Source organism: Micropterus dolomieu, linkage group LG05 (genome assembly GCF_021292245.1).
Source record: "Micropterus dolomieu isolate WLL.071019.BEF.003 ecotype Adirondacks linkage group LG05, ASM2129224v1, whole genome shotgun sequence".
NCBI lineage: Eukaryota > Metazoa > Chordata > Actinopteri > Centrarchiformes > Centrarchidae > Micropterus > Micropterus dolomieu.
In genome coordinates this window covers 30,302,083-30,318,454 of record NC_060154.1, presented here as the reverse complement: position 1 = coordinate 30,318,454, position 16,372 = coordinate 30,302,083, and the positions used below count along the sequence as shown (strand labels likewise).

The following is a 16,372-nucleotide window of genomic DNA, read 5'->3' as shown; positions in this document are numbered from 1 at the left end:
TTTTAATCTACTCTAAGATCCATTTCAAGTCATGTTGGTGTTAGCTTTTCTTTTCTTCCCCATCGGATTGTCACCTTGTCTATTACAGCAGTTTTTTATATGACTTATATGACTTCTGTCCTGTCCTCCTGTTTGTCACTTTTTCACTAACAACTATTTCATTTATTTAAGAGTTTGCTTATAAAGCTGTTGTTTTGTACCTTACTTGTATATTTTGTCTCAAATCAATCATTTATTTGCTTTGAAATGGTATCCATGCTAACTCGTGTAGGGCTTCTTACTGAACAAAGACATCGTTTTCCTATTTCTCAAAAGGAATCCCTGTGGCAATGATTCATTTGAGCAGTTTTTGGTTATACTATTACAACCTCTCTTTCTTTCAATGATGAAAATCAGGAAACCAAATAGCATATGTAATATTTAATGGATAGACTTTTTAAAATGAGGGAATACCTCTTGCCATTAAAAGACATTTTTAATAGTTGTATTATTGTATGTCAGTTGTTAGTGGGTTAAGTAAGTAATATTATTCCAACTGAACCCTTCTGCTTAAGTCACTAATGATAATACAAAGAAGGAGAATACTAATGTCTTCTCTGTCCTTTGTTCTCTTGTGCAGGGTTCCTGAGTACAGGTGACCAGGCAGCCAAAGGGAATTACGGTTTGTTGGACCAGATCCAGGCTCTGCGCTGGACCAGTGAGAACATTGCAGCCTTCGGCGGCGACCCGTTACGTATCACTGTGTTTGGCTCAGGCGCCGGAGCTTCCTGTGTCAACCTGCTCACGCTGTCTCACTACTCTGAGGGCAACCGCTGGAGCAACTCCACCAAAGGTAAAAATCACTAGTCACCGGGGAAGATCCGCATGTAAATTTGAGTATGTATGCATAACTTTATGGACATGTCAGTAGTGTGTGACCGTGTGAGCGCTCGCCACAGAGGAAATGCAACACAGTTACAGTTTAGTTTTGCAGATGCATTATTTATTATGCATTAGTTTTGTCTTGAATGGAGTCTCATATGTTCTAAACACAACCCTTCTGTAGACCATGCTCAGTTGGATGCTGTATTTTTGCACCCCCAAAGAGCAGTAAATTAAAATGTCGGTTGATACACATACTGCAAGAAAGAAATGATGATGGTCTCCTTTGAGTAAGCAATGATTTTGACTTGTCTTCAGTAATTTCCTAAATCAGCTGAATTTAGCAAGCATCACTTTTTTGGGGCACTATTCTTAGTTGCAGATTATAATAAATGTGCTCTATTATAGTATATAGTATTTAGGGAAGAGTATATAGGGACCACTAGGACCTGCAAGGTGAGGATCTCATGATTAACATGATTAGAATTGCTGCTAGCAGAATAACACTGTAGCATGTTTACTGGCTGTGTGACCTATTATTACAATGTTTTCTTGTAGACCATAGGCTGTGGGTTTGACATGTTATTTAATTGAGTTTTTATAAAAATGAAAAACAAGTGTTGGCACATTTTAGTCTGAAGTGGTTACTGTTAGTGAAATCTTTATGACCTGGGCATTAATTATTATTTGATATTTTGCTACGTAGACATTCTAGACAGAGCTGACAGAAGTATATACAGACCCACACATTAAAGAATTCACAGGAGCAGTGTGTAGGATTTAGTGGCATCTAGCAGTGGGGTTGCAACCAACCGAATACCTCTCACCTCACCCTCCCCTTTCAAAGCGCGTAAGAGAACCTACAGTGAAAAAACATGAAAGAACCTCTCTAGAGCCACTTTTTGGTTTGTCCATTCTGGGCTACTGTAGAGACAAGGCAGTGCAACAGGGGGAACTCCATGGAAGAGGACCCTTTATCTCTGTAGATCTAAACGGCTTATTTTAAGGGAACAGAAACACAAGCAACGTCACTTAAATGTGTTTTTCAAATTTTGATTAACTTATATGCATAAATATTCGTGAAAGGTATAATTTCATATGTTGGAGGGATGTGGACTTCACTAAAAGTTTAGTTTGTTTCTCTCATAACTAGATTTTGACATCTGAAAATGTTACAGTGATATGGTACTGCATTTTCAAAAGTAAATAGAGGTGAAAGAAGAAAGAAAATATGCAAGCAGGTTGATGAACAACCTTTACCACAATATTTTTTTTTACTTTTCTGAAGTTCTGAAGTTTTATTGATGACAGATGTGTTGTGAGCCTTATTACTGATCACCTTCTTACAACTACAGAAGCTAGTAAGGCTACCGAAGACTAGCCTACTTCAACTTCGGCTGTCTCCATCTGTCATGTGACACTCGCTTTGCAGGCTGTGTCTGTGGAACTGACTGTAAATTAACTACAGTGGCTGTGTGCGGCTCATTGATGAGTTTACAGAATATAGAATATCACCAGTCTTACCTTTTAACCAAAAAATATTGGCATGATTAGTAGCCCTCATTTATTTCATCTTGGTAAGACATGTATTTCTGGTACCTTGCCTTTAAAGGCAGTGCATTTTAGCCCCTAAACTTTACTTCACCTCACTTTCCAGCCTTGATTTTGATGGTCTAAAATTATATGTCTGTTCTTTTTATATGTCTGTTATTCGAGCTCGCATTCATTTCCTTCTTTTGTCCTTGCCCCTCTGCTGTATTTGTCTCCAGGCCTGTTCCAGAGAGCCATTGCCCAGAGTGGCACTGCTCTTTCCAGCTGGGCCGTCAGTTTTCAGCCAGCCAAGTATGCCCGGATGCTTGCCCGAAAGGTGGGCTGTAACCTGGAGGACACTGTTGAGCTTGTGGTGTGCCTTCAGAGAAAACACTACAAGGAGCTGGTGGATCAAGACATCCAGCCAGCCCGCTACCACATCGCCTTCGGACCTGTTATTGATGGAGATGTTATCCCTGATGATCCTCAGATACTCATGGAGCAAGGTACCAATTCATTCTTAAGAGTCAGAAATTACCAACATCCTTACCCTTTACGTTTTAATAACCACCTGCACCTTCTCTTTCAAGGTGAGTTCCTCAACTATGATATTATGCTGGGAGTAAACCAGGGCGAGGGCCTTAAGTTCGTCGAGCTTATCGTGGACAACGAAAACGGTGTTCAGGCTAACGACTTTGACTACGCTGTGTCCAGCTTTGTGGATGACCTCTATGGTTATCCAGAGGGTAAAGACATCCTCCGAGAAACCATCAAGTTCATGTACACTGACTGGGCTGACAGGCACAACCCAGAGACTCGCCGAAAGACACTGCTGGCCCTTTTCACTGATCACCAGTGGGTGGCACCAGCTGTCGCTACAGCAGACCTGCACTCCAGCTTTGGATCACCGACATACTTCTATGCCTTCTACCACCACTGTCAAACGGAACAGGTGTGTCTTTGGATTTCTGGGTAATGGTACATCTAGTTTATGGATCGACAATAATATGATGAAAGTTACAAAATTCTGTTGGCTTTTTGTTCCCTTTGTAAAGCTTTCAGTGACAAAACCACACAATCAGAGATCAAACAACGAGATTATAGAGAGTCCGTTTCATGATTAAAGGTGCTACCAGTTATTGTAGGATTTTATATCAGTTACTCATATTGCATCAACTCTGTAGGTGCTTTAAAGCAATCTGGTTCCAGATCTCTGAATCACCACCAAGATCTCTGATTTGTGCAATTCAAATAGGTCTGGTTTAGTTGGTCAGTTTTGTTGGTGGGATTAAGAATGATCCAATGATGTTCCTATATAGCTAACTGTCTGCCTAGCTACATCAGTAAATAATTGGCACAAACATGGTGTGTGGATGGGGTTGTTGCAGCTGTACAGGCTGTTGTAAGTCAACTTATAGAATTATTATTCAATCACCATCAAAAATATCATACCAACTGCTACTGGGCCTTTCTTGTCGACTAATATAGAATGAAAACGTCACTTTCTACTAATTGGTTAGGGCAAAACAAAATGACATCTGGAGCAAACTAGCCTGTTTTTGCATCCATTTGTTTCTTTCTATTGACTACTGTATGAATGCAATTGCACAGCCTCTCCATATGCATTTGTATTTTCATCAGCTTGAGGCTTTAAATGTATAAAATCATTACAGGCAACTTGATTTTCTATTGTACTGTTTTCCAGTACTGTACTGTAATCCAACAAGACTATTACTGACCATTTCAAATGTCTGTTGTGGCCTCCACGCAAAGTTTTGGAATAGGTTTCTTTGTGTCAGATTTGGAAAGCAAGATTTGGAATCTGCTTCAGATTCTTTTAGAGCACGCTACTTAATTGGTTTGTGACGTGAAGTCAGACTGCCTTACAGTACAAAGAGTACTTCATTGCACAAAAACAGTCTGAGTTTGTAGCCTATGTTTTGTTATTTTAGTTTTAAGCTTCCTAACTCCTACTCCCAGTTTTAGTTGAATAACTACTTTCTGCATATTTGTTTATACACAACTATGCAGACCAATTACTCAGTCCTAAAAGAAAGTGAGGATTGGTGATTCAATCCCACATTTTCTTTTGGCATATTTTTAATTCAACAGGCTACAGCAAGTAACATGGACTTCCGACATCTAAGTTTAAAATTCAGCTCAAAGCCACCCTCTTCCTTCTGCACCATCGCTATATTTCTCATCTTGTCTCTCTCTGTTATACACATAATAGTGAGCCAGATATGGTAGGCAAAATAATATTGAAAATGTATCTCATTTCCCCTTTTCTCTCTCAAAAAATATTGTATTTTCCCAGCTTGTCTGTCTGTGTGTATCATCACAATATCAACTGTGTGTCAGCAGCAAAAATAATGCCTTGAATGCCTGAATCTATCACATAAATGTAATAATAGTGATCTGATTTGGTTCATCTGCTGCTCATTAGGTACCGCCGTGGGCCGACGCAGCACATGGCGATGAGATCCCATATGTGTTTGGCCTACCGATGATTGGACCAACAGAGCTGTTCCCCTGCAACTTCTCAAAGAACGACGTGATGCTCAGTGCCGTGGTCATGACATACTGGACAAACTTTGCCAAGACAGGGTATGGTGACACTGCAATCTTGGGCCAATAAAACCTACTGTATGTTATCTCCATGGTCTTGGGCAGTGCCATCTTAACACAAAGTGTGTTAACTGAGTTCAAATGTACTGTAAACTAGTTTGAAAGACTAAGTTTATGTATTAAGTGCACCTAATGAAGTACCTTCAACTCAAACTTACTAAACACCCATGCTCTAGATTGCAGCTATTACAGTCGGGTACATTCATTGTGCTGAAAATAATGGCTAAACCCTTTCATGCCAGAATTGATGTCTGTAATAGTTACACTGAAATTTTTTCTGTGTTTTTCTTTACACAGCCTTTGTACTTGTCAATTTTGTCTCAGAGCATTTGATTTATTGAGTGCTGTTGAGATGTAAAGAGAATGTCAACAAATCTAACAAAAAAGTCTTCTGAAATAAATTTCCTACCCAAACTTTTTTTGTTTGATAATGTGCATTAGCTCGCTTTATCCTCTTTTTCTCATGCTATTGCAAAATGGCTAGCATCAACTTCAATCAATCAGTACATGCACTGAAGTAACTGGGTTGTCAGACAGAGAACTTGACTCAACTCTACAGTCATTTTTGTGGCTGCAGTCTGTGTGAGGCAGTCAGGTCATGACTTTGTGTTTAACTATGATACATTCAAATCTGCAATTACAAATATAATGATGTATTCTGAAAGAAATGTAAAGTTTAACTTAAAAGTTAATACAAATATGGTGGTATTAGGCTGATATTACCCTGTGCCCAATGTCAATTTTAACAGAGTAACCATATTTATTTTGAGTTACCTGCTACTTAGGTACATGTAAATGCATTCAATGAACTCAAGATTAGCACACAAAATTGATTATGCCACTGATGTTAAAGAAAAAAAACAATATCCACTTGAAGCCTCTGTTGACAGATTTCATGACATTCTAGCTTCTTGTAGAACTCAAAGTTACCTTTTATTTTTTACAAAAAGCCACAGAGAGCACTTTCCATCAAAATGATAAAAGCTGTGCCACAGAAAAGGAGGAATTATGAAAAATATTTATAACCAATTAATAAAAGTATTCCATTTGTATGTCTATTCTCCAAATCATCTGTCCAGTCATTGTTTATGGAGCAACCTGGTTAACAAGCTTGGGCACGTTCATATACAGGAGTTCTATTAAAGGTCAGCCATGGGGTTATTGAAACATTTTTGCAGGCATTTGTTCTGCAATCGCTCTTACAGCACTTGATCAGCATGCCATTACCATAACAAGACCATGAACTAATTGATAATTTCATTGTAATTGTGTTTCCACAATATTAACCAACATTTGATGATCAGGAGTAGTGAATTGTGCTATTGTGTTTTATGGACTGTACAGTGTAATTGGTATTCTATGCAGATACCCTTTACATATCTTCAAATACATTCTTAATTAATGGCTGTAGCCTGAAGACTGACATTCTCGATGGGACAAAATTAAAATACTTTTTTCCCCCATTCGTTCAGCATATAGTCATGGCCCTAATTGTTTTTCGAGAGCATAATGGGGGGGGGGGATTGGCTTTTTTCTGTGCACTGCCCAATAGCCCTGAAGGGAACAGAAAGGCACTAATGATCTACATATATAACCTCAAATTGACGTGGAATGCCGGGTACCTGGGAGATTTATGCCACCAATCTGAATGGTTAAGCGTGTTCCTGATGAGGTCTGGCTGGCTCCATATGCTGCTCTGAGACAATGGGGCGCTCAGTGGGTCTGAATGGGCTTCCATAGCTCACATGGCTGGCTCTGCTCTGCTCAGATTAAGTGTAAGTGGGTCTATTTAGCACAGGCTCCCACGTGCAATGTGCTCTGTAAGCTTCTCTGTATATACTGAATATAAGATGGGGTGTTCATATGGGGTTGCTGACCTGCTTTTAGAGAGTGGTTCGTTTTTGTGTTATGTTAATTATGTATTATTATTGATTTATTTCTTATTATGGATTAATTCTGATGTTTACCAAAAGTGAATTGTACATGAGATTAAAATAATTGCTAGCTGTTTTTTCGCTTTATAGCAACTGCTGAAGCATTTGCTTTCTGTAAATCATCAGCATGCTTGAACTGCATCTTTACTCAAACATATTCCTTGGCTGGAGGCTTCTTTTATGTATAAAATAAGTTCACTGCCAACTAGACATCCATAATTTAAAAACTATGACATGCACTTTCTTTAGCATTTGAATAAAACTTCAAATTAGGAAAGCCTCTGAGGTTACTAGCTATCTTAAGACTTTTTCATTCAATCGGAATCATTTGAAACCCAATCATCTGTGAGCCATCACACCCCCTTTGACCCTTTTTTGATTTTATCGGGTGTGATATCTCAGAAACTGTTGATTAATATTTGATGAAACCTGGGGGCTGCATCTCACCACTGCATCCCATTATTTTCCTAATTACACTGATTAGCCTAAAGGAAATGCTATACTTAGGTCAAAATTAAAATTTTAATAAACAGACAGTCGTGTCTCAAAAGGTTCACTCCACCTTTAAGTTTAGTTCTTCCTGTCCCCTAAAGTAAACAACCACAAGGTGACATAACTATTACTGATAGCCCTGGAGAGGAGTGCATCTTCTATGGGAGGCAGTGTGTCTACTACTTCTGCGTTTCAAATGAACTTGTGTTGTGTTCTGCCATAAAACCATCAGCAGATCTCACCTTTCTGTGAATTATTTCAACCTTTACTCTTTTTGTCAGGGACCCAAACCAGCCTGTCCCCCAGGACACGAAGTTCATCCACACCAAGCCCAATCGCTTTGAAGAAGTGGCATGGACACGCTACAACCAGAAAGACCAGCTTTACCTACACATTGGCCTCAAGCCCAGGGTCAAAGAGCACTACCGTGCCAACAAGGTACAGTCAGATATTACTGAATGCACTTTCTGTTTTGGTGTTGTTCTGGCTGTTTAAATGTACAATGTGCAAGATTGTCTAAACCAGCTATCTTTGGGTTTCATAACATTTTCCAGAATCAAGAACACGGTGGCATACCCCTGCCTAATTTTAAGTAATGCAAATTCAATTCAATTCAATTCAATTTGATTTAAATAGCGCCAAATCACAACAACAGTTATCTCACAGTACTTTTCATAAAAGAGCAGGTCTAGACCGTACTCTGTGGTGTTATTTACAGAAGCCCAACAATTGCCCTCAGCAAAGCAAAGGTTCTGAATCAATGAGATTAATTTGAAATATTAGCATCCGAGTTATCAACATGATTACATTCTCATCCTAAATTTGTGTCCCACTTCACAATTTCTCTCCTTTCCTCAGGTCAACTTGTGGTTGGAGCTGGTTCCTCATCTGCACAGCCTCAACGAGGTCACCCAGCTCATCCCCACCACCACCAAGGTTGGTACTAAATCATCAATATCTCATCCTGCTTCTAAAAAATAGCTACCAAAGGTTTTGGAGTAGACCCAAGCAAAACAGAGTTTTAAATTGCAATTTTCAGATGGTTTGTTAACCCAACTCTTGTCTAATCCTGCCCCCAAGTGTGAGCTCCTACTTCTGTGGTTGACATGATATGACGTGTTGCATATTAATGTATTATACAAACAAATGCTTCTTTTTAGTCACACAGTGGTGTTGTTTCAGAATGTTGAAGGAGGGAAGTCACATCTTCTCATATCATGAGCCAAACATTGTCATCTACATCAGCTTTTCTACTCGTCATTCTAATCCCATTAACAGCATATCAGGTGTTCAATTAATAAAAAAGTGCTTTAAGTTAAATTGAGTTTTGGGCTGCTCAGATTATTGCAAAATGTTGTGTATTGATTTCTGGAAGAAACAAACCATGCTATTCTAAACCCAAATCTTAGCCTACTCTCTGTCAGAATGATTTTACAACTGAAAACAGAATAGATGAACCTCCCCCATGTGCAGTATGAGACTGTGCAAGACAATAAAGAGCAACATTTACAGTATTGCTAACTACTTTCAGGAGTGACTGTATTATCAAGGAATGCAAGTTTTAATACGATTTAAGGACTATTGGATAATAATTTAATTAAATCACTGTTAATATGTTTTTGATGGTGGGGGAAACCGGAGCACCCGGAGAAAACCCACGCAGACACGGGGTGAACATGCAAACTTAACACAGACAGGCGGGGATGCTTCTTGCTGTGAGGCCCCAGTGCGATCCACTAGGCACAATAGCCTAGTGGCTAGCACTTAGTGACCAAACTATTCAAATCAATTATTTACTGACCATTGTTCTTCCTGTCTTCAGATCCCTCCTCCAGAGGCTACCAACCGCACCCCGAAGACAAAGGTTCTGGTGACCAAGCGCCCCAACCCGACTCCATTCCCCACCGAGACCCAGGACAGCCACAACCAGCCACACCTGGTGGACCAGCGTGACTACTCTACTGAACTGTCTGTGACCATCGCTGTAGGAGCCTCCCTGCTCTTCCTCAACATTCTGGCCTTTGCCGCACTTTACTACAAGAAGGACAAGCGCCGGCATGATGTCCACAGGCGCTGCAGTCCCCAGCGTAGCGCCGCTAACGACCTGGCTCACACTCAGGAGGAGGAGATCATGTCCCTGCAGATGAAGCAGCACTCTGACCTGGACCGGGACTGCAGGGGAGTGGGCGATTCCTTGCACCCGCACGACATGGTGTTGAGGACTGCCTGCCCGCCGGACTACACTCTGGCCATGAGGCGCTCGCCGGACGACATCCCGCTCATGACGCCAAACACCATAACCATGATCCCCAGCACCATGGGGGGGCTCACCTCACTCCACTCTTTCAACACCTTCCCCAGCAGCGGGCAGAATAACACCCTGCCCCATCCGCACTCACACTCCACCACCCGGGTATAGCCCTGTGGATGTACCCACGCAGGCAGGACTCTGATGGCTGAGGCAAAATCTAACGCCACTGCTGTAGCAGAGACTTAAGGCCGACATGCTGACAAACACAGATATGTCAGGAGCTGAAACGCCAGCCTGGAGTCGCCAGACACCCATGGAATTACACTGGGATTGTCGACACCCTGTTAATACCGGAGGGAATATAGTAAAGGGTTTTCTGGGGGGTTTGGACTTGAGGAAAAAAAAGTATAATTATGTTTTTGTAGAAAAATAAAAGACAAGAAGAAAAAAGTACAAATTATGAGTTAAAGGAAAAACAACCTCACAAGCTAAAACAAAGAGGAGGATGTTTTTTATTATTATTTTTGTTCTAATATTGCAGCAAAACAAGGTACAGTAAACTACTTTTTCTTTCTAGCGACAGATATGGCCTTCGGGATCTTTTGACAAATGACTACTTGACAGTATTATCTGGGAGCAGAACAGAGCATCAGACACGCCTCGGAGGTGAGAAGAGGGGAGCACTTTGTAAAAGAAAGAAAACATATTGTTTTCCTTTGGCACTGCAGATTACTGTGGGGCACAGAGTAGATGCGGCGCAAACCTATTTAGGCATGTGTTAACTTCATAAATGGAGGCTATGTAAGATAAAACAAAAACAATTGTTGAATAGAGCGAAGGACTGAACTTAAAGGAAAAAAAAGAAACCCTGTATGCACAATGGAACCATTTTGAGGAAAAAAATGTCACAAATACTTTTCATCCATTTATTTTTGAGGATCGGGAACAATTTTATTGTATAGAACCTATTTACATATCTAGATCTGTACACTAAGCACCAAGGCTGTTTAAGCCCTCTTCTCTTGGGGGGCATCTATACTGCAAACCTGCCAGCAAGACTAAACCAGTGGGAAGTGAGGATCCACCTACTGGCTTTCTGGCAGTTCCAACTTCAACACAGAGAGCTGGGGGACAAAGGATAATTGGATATTTTAGCACGATGCGCATGACAATTTATCTGCTTGATGGCTGCTCTGCTGATTATGTCATTATTAAGAATAATTTTCATCCTCTCCCTTGCATTGGGGCAATTTCAGATGGATTTCCTGATTGGATTACAGGAAAACACACACCCTTGCAGGACCATGGGAAATGCAGTTCCAGGTTGTGGATGTTGTGGGCTCAAATTTGGGAACAGAAAAGGGAGGGGCTGGGGATATGATAAAACTTTCTTGCATAACATAATATAGCTTGAGTGGAGCTGGGCATATAAGGACTAGTTTTGTACTCTGTGTGTTGGTACTACTTTTTGATAGTGGTTAAATCACATTACACTGTATCAATCAAACTCATTGTACCTTCAGTTGAGATCAATGTTCTTTGTTATTCTACCTATTGGACCACTTTACCGTATAGAAGTAATTACCTGCACTGTTTATTCCATCGCCCATTTTTCTTTTCTTTAACTGAAGGGTGCGTTGACTGACCGTGGATGTCCATTGGTATGAAAAAAATGAAGGGTGAAAGTGAAAAATATGGTGGAAGAGTGAATCTCTGGGCTATGTAGCTTTTCTTTTCTAGCCAGGTTCTATAGAGCTGTTTTAATATGAATGCCTGTACGTGACTAACACAAGTCAAAGGCCAAGCACAGACAGATTACATTGGGTGGACATGCACAGCAGGTGGATGAGAGGAGGGGCCAGGATGAGTCTAGGTCAATTCCCATGACGCATTATTCATCTAGTTGTCATCTTTAGCCAAGGTTGACCATTTTGTGAGGCACATTGTGTTATGGGAAGAAAGAAGAAAGGCCTCCCATAACAGCTGAGACCCACAGACTACCCTCTTTACCTCACTTTAAAGAGCTCCTACTTTTTTTTTTTTGGCCCCAGTCTTTTTCTACTAAAGATTCTCTACTGGCTCATCTTTTCTACTGAGCTGACAGGTTGCGCTGTTTAGCAAAACGGTTTCCCCTCGCATCCACACCACCTTCAGTTTACCGTCTCCTGCAAGGCTGTCTGCCATCGCTAACATCTTTAGGTCAGTGAAGCCTCAGCAGCTAACAATGTTAGCCACCGGAGTAGGAATGTGTTACACAGCAAAGCAGACTGCAGTCGGATCCAGTCGCTTAAGAGTCAGTGCCGGGGTAAATTGGTGATCTTCAAAACAGACAGAGAGAGGAATACCCTGGATGGCAAGCCTATTGTGCTCATATAAGATCTGTATGCTGGCGCAGAGATGCTACTTGGTAAGCTGAAACGCTTGTCTCCCTGTTTTCCCTTCACTAAAGTGTAGATGTGTGGAGGCCTCTGTTGTGAGAATACATCCTGCCCCTTTTGGCTCGCTCACAGGCACTGTGCAGTCATTCAAAATAATGAGTGCAGACTACTGTTACCCCATATAACACTGCAGCAGATAAGTTGGATGGGGGGATAAAATCTAGTCTGTCATAGGGAGTATTGCTTTTTGGAATAAGATTTAAATTGAATAAACTAATTACATCTGTTTGCTCCAGATTGTTTCTCTGGATGAAATGAACTGCCAGGGTTTGATCTGGGGTTTAAACAAAAGACAGATTCCAAGGCTATTATCACACATGGGCCAGACAAAAGTGTGAATTTCATGATCTGGGGAAAATCCATCCTGTAGGTCTGTTGGCATTGTATCGACAGGCCACAACCTAGCACTCTGCTTGCCCGTTTCTGATTGCAGACACACACACAAACATATGCAAATGAGCATGTGTGTGCTAACACCCACACACACACATCCATGGGCTAAGTAATTAGGCCTGGGCTTTCCAAGTGTTTTGGTATCTACTCAAGATATTGTATATAGACTAACAACCTGATTGCCTGCACTTGGACTCAAGATTTATTATACCCATATAAAAAAACCTACATGACCTTGTGTTTTGTAACCCAAGCAAATGGTTGAAATACATTTCACAAGATGTGGAGGTGAACTTTGGAAGAAAATTAAATGCTGATATTGGTGTTGAGAACATTTTGATAACAGCAAAAATCCCTTCCATGCAAGACAAAGTAATGAGCAAGAAGGTCTTAGTTGTTATTTTAAAATATACAACAATGGTGTAACTGTCAGCCTTGCTGGGATCAGACTGCGTATCATCAGGCCAGTTATGGCCCAACCCAGACTCAGACTTGCAGACTAACTCTGGCATACTTCTTGACATTGCAACAAAAAGGCTAGCATGTCATTTTCTGCCTTCTCTCACCTTATTTGACAACTTCTATGATGTGTTCATTTCAGTAAACCCGTTACCATTTTTAATCACCCTCGGGTAAGGATAATTATTTCAGATTCATGAATGTTGGTGAATTGTCACCCTTTGCACACATATGTATGCTGTGCACCCAAACACTCACTGTCTTTCTACCAACTACAAAAGAAAAAGACAAACCACAGAGTAACAATGAATGTTACCAGGTTCACTTTCAATCATAGATGTTAAAATATGTAAACATTTGTTGCTGGCCTATGTATGTCGTGCAAGTCATGAAATACCGCAAGCTATGATTGGTCAGGCTGCTATGTGTAGTCCACCATATCACTTAGCTGTAGTCTGACATCTCAAAAGGCAGTGTGTAGTCTGATCCGAGCATGAGCCACAATCTACCTGCTTACCATCACATTTGGCGTTGGCATTTCACTTGGATTCATGCGAAATCCATTTGACAAAGAATATTCTGGGTCACAGCATACCTGCGTTTTTGTCATTTTACATTATAAGGCACCCATAAACCTTTTGCCAGATTGCAGTAGCCTTTAAAAGAAAAATGAAATACAACTGGTCAGGTCTTGTCAGGCCACACAATATGGGTATGTAGACATTATTGTGTTGTTGTGAAAAATACAATTGGCTCTAAATTCCTAAATTCTGTTACATGCTGCTGGTAAAAAGGGACATATTACATATAAATATCACAGGGACTGGGATAGAACATTAGTCAGCACCTGCCCATTTCAGGCACTTCTCTCCAGAGAAATGACACAGGGGTAAAGAAAGGGCCACCCGTTGAATTAAACATGTAATTGCACTGATGGGTAAATAGTCAAGCAATTACAGGACCATGCTAAGTAGCTGACAGCTGAGGATGAATGCTAATTAATAACTTGCCATGATTATGATAGGTGATAAATGCAAGCCAACTGTAGCGTGAGAAAAGCGCTGGTCAGTACCTGACATATTTGAAAATAAAAATGGAAATTGGTAGAAGCTGTTTTGAACTTAGTGGCAATTGCTAAGATTTACCTTGTGTGGTGAGTACATAAATATAGAACAGTCCTAGATTTCTCATACAGAACAAGCAGTCCTGCCAGCTTGCTTAAGGATGTAAAACTAGACAGACGGACGAGAAGGTGCTGCAATGACTCATGAAATCAAGGGTTATATAAGTGAGGAAATGCATTAAATAGCTTTATCGTGCCTAACAACTGACAGAGGAGAAGCTTGGCAATCGAAGCAATTTAAAACAGTATAATTAGTGAAACTTCTGAAAGTAAAAGCATAGGATGACCTTCACCCCCCTGAAGAGAAGCATTAGCTGCGTTGCTTGAGAAACCTAATGACAGCTTAACTTCACTAATATCACTGAAACTTACATAAGCAGGACAGACAGAGATTGATGAAATCATGAGCTAGCTGCACAAATTGAGAGGCAGCTACTGTAGACCTTAGCATGACTGATTGAAGCACTAGCAAGCCGCTGTGTCCCTGGTGATTGAGAATGTGTGAAAAAGATTTCAAATACACAGTACCTCAAAAAGGAAGGACTGGAAGGAGCCACTCACTGACCGTAGAGGGAAGACCCAGCACAGAGACCGAAGCACTTGCTAGCCATTAATAGTGGCTGACTGCAAAAAAAAAAGGTGATCAATAGCATGTCAGCTGATAAACTGCATAACAGGCTACCAGAGTCATAGCACAGTGCCCTACTTAACAAACTCACATAAATACAGATACTACATACGACATTACTCATTGCTCTCTGGCAGCCATATTGGAAGACTTATTTCAGCCTTTTCACCATTAACACTTACTAGTTTTGTGCTAACAAGTTAACGTGTCAGCTGGATTACTAGATTAGTGGTTAGCTGTTTCTGTCTTCATGTTAACACATAAATACATGTGGCTATCAGCTGGATATTGAAGGTGCTCTGTGAAGTTTTCATTATTTTGTTTAACCAATGTTTCCTACAAAAAAAGTTACTTTGCTATGGCCTAACAAACATATCAAATGCATTCCCTACCTCATAAAACATTTGAAAAGCTTTTCTATGTGAATGTTTGGAAACTTCCATTGTTTTCTTCAGCTTTCCCTCTTTTCCCTCCTATTCTTGTATAGTTGGTACATTATTGTGCATTGCCTTCCCCAACTGTCTGTATGCATTTCTGGCGCCTGCAATTGTAGGTCACGCCACCCCCATGCTCTTGACGAACTTTTGCATTTGTATGCACGTGCTGGTAGAGCAAAAGATGCCAACAACTTTCACATCAAACCATTTCTCAGCAGAACCACTAGTGGTCAAAAACTCCACAGGGTACCTTTAATGTTGATGTTGCTTGCATTGTAAAAACCTCAGCTCACACTTAAATTAAAACATATGCTTTCGAGTAAGGGCTAGGACTTAACAGACTAGGGCTATCACCAGTTTCTGATGAGTAAACTAAAATTGAAAGAAGTATTCCATATCATATAACCGATTTTAACCCTTCCTGAAAGGTAAGAGCAGATGAGCAATATTGTCGTTCACAAACATGTCTTTGATTTCAAGATCTCATATTATTCTTATTCAAGGCAATAGCAATTAACACTCATGTTTACACTGTACATGTATAACCAGAAGCTCATGCATTGTGGATGGAAACACTGACTTGGTCAAATTGCCACTATAAACAGAGGTCTTAAAATATGATATATATTTCATAGTTTAAAACCCATCCACCTGAATTATTCATGAAAGACTAAATATATACACAAAAATCAGAGGGCAAAAGCTGCACTTGCCCATGAAAGAATGAACTGGGAAAGGTGGCGATTGGTTTTGGGGCTGCCATAAGCAAGTGTTCACCAAGTATGCATGGTTTCCCCAGGACTTTATTCTTGTCAAAATGGAAAACTTGGATTAGCCTTTACACTGTCATGGGACACTAAAACTCTCCACTGAAACCCAGCTTGCTTAAATTATTTTAAAAGCTCGTTTTAAAGGAGGGGTACCTACCCTTTGATAAAAGGAACATTAGGCCTTTAAACTAAGAACTAATAACAATAAACCATGACTGGATAGTTAAACAAGCAAATAAAATATAAAAGAAGCTCATATTTAATTGCAACTTTTATACTGTTTATATGCTGCGGCACTTTTAACAGGGAACCTTATGACTTTTTATCTGAGGAGAAGGGTATACCTTTTGTTTAAGTTCAATGGCCCATAAAAACATAAACATACACCCCCCCCCCCCCCCCCCCCCCCCCCCCCCCCCCCCCCCCCC

The 16,372-nt window shown here is 40.4% G+C and overlaps 1 protein-coding gene across 1 annotated transcript in view; it reads left to right on the top strand.

The window, feature by feature from the left end:
• nlgn1 (neuroligin 1) overlaps positions 1-10,026 on the top strand; it is a 342,294-nt gene extending 332,268 nt beyond the window's left edge. The window contains exons 5-11 of the mRNA XM_046048614.1: positions 620-832; positions 2,631-2,897; positions 2,982-3,343; positions 4,838-4,998; positions 7,727-7,883; positions 8,304-8,381; positions 9,268-10,026. Of these exons, the coding sequence (XP_045904570.1) occupies positions 620-832; positions 2,631-2,897; positions 2,982-3,343; positions 4,838-4,998; positions 7,727-7,883; positions 8,304-8,381; positions 9,268-9,864 (1,835 nt within the window). The 3' untranslated portion in view covers positions 9,865-10,026. The remainder of the gene's footprint in view (positions 1-619; positions 833-2,630; positions 2,898-2,981; positions 3,344-4,837; positions 4,999-7,726; positions 7,884-8,303; positions 8,382-9,267) is intronic.
• Positions 10,027-16,372: the final 6,346 nt, after the last annotated feature.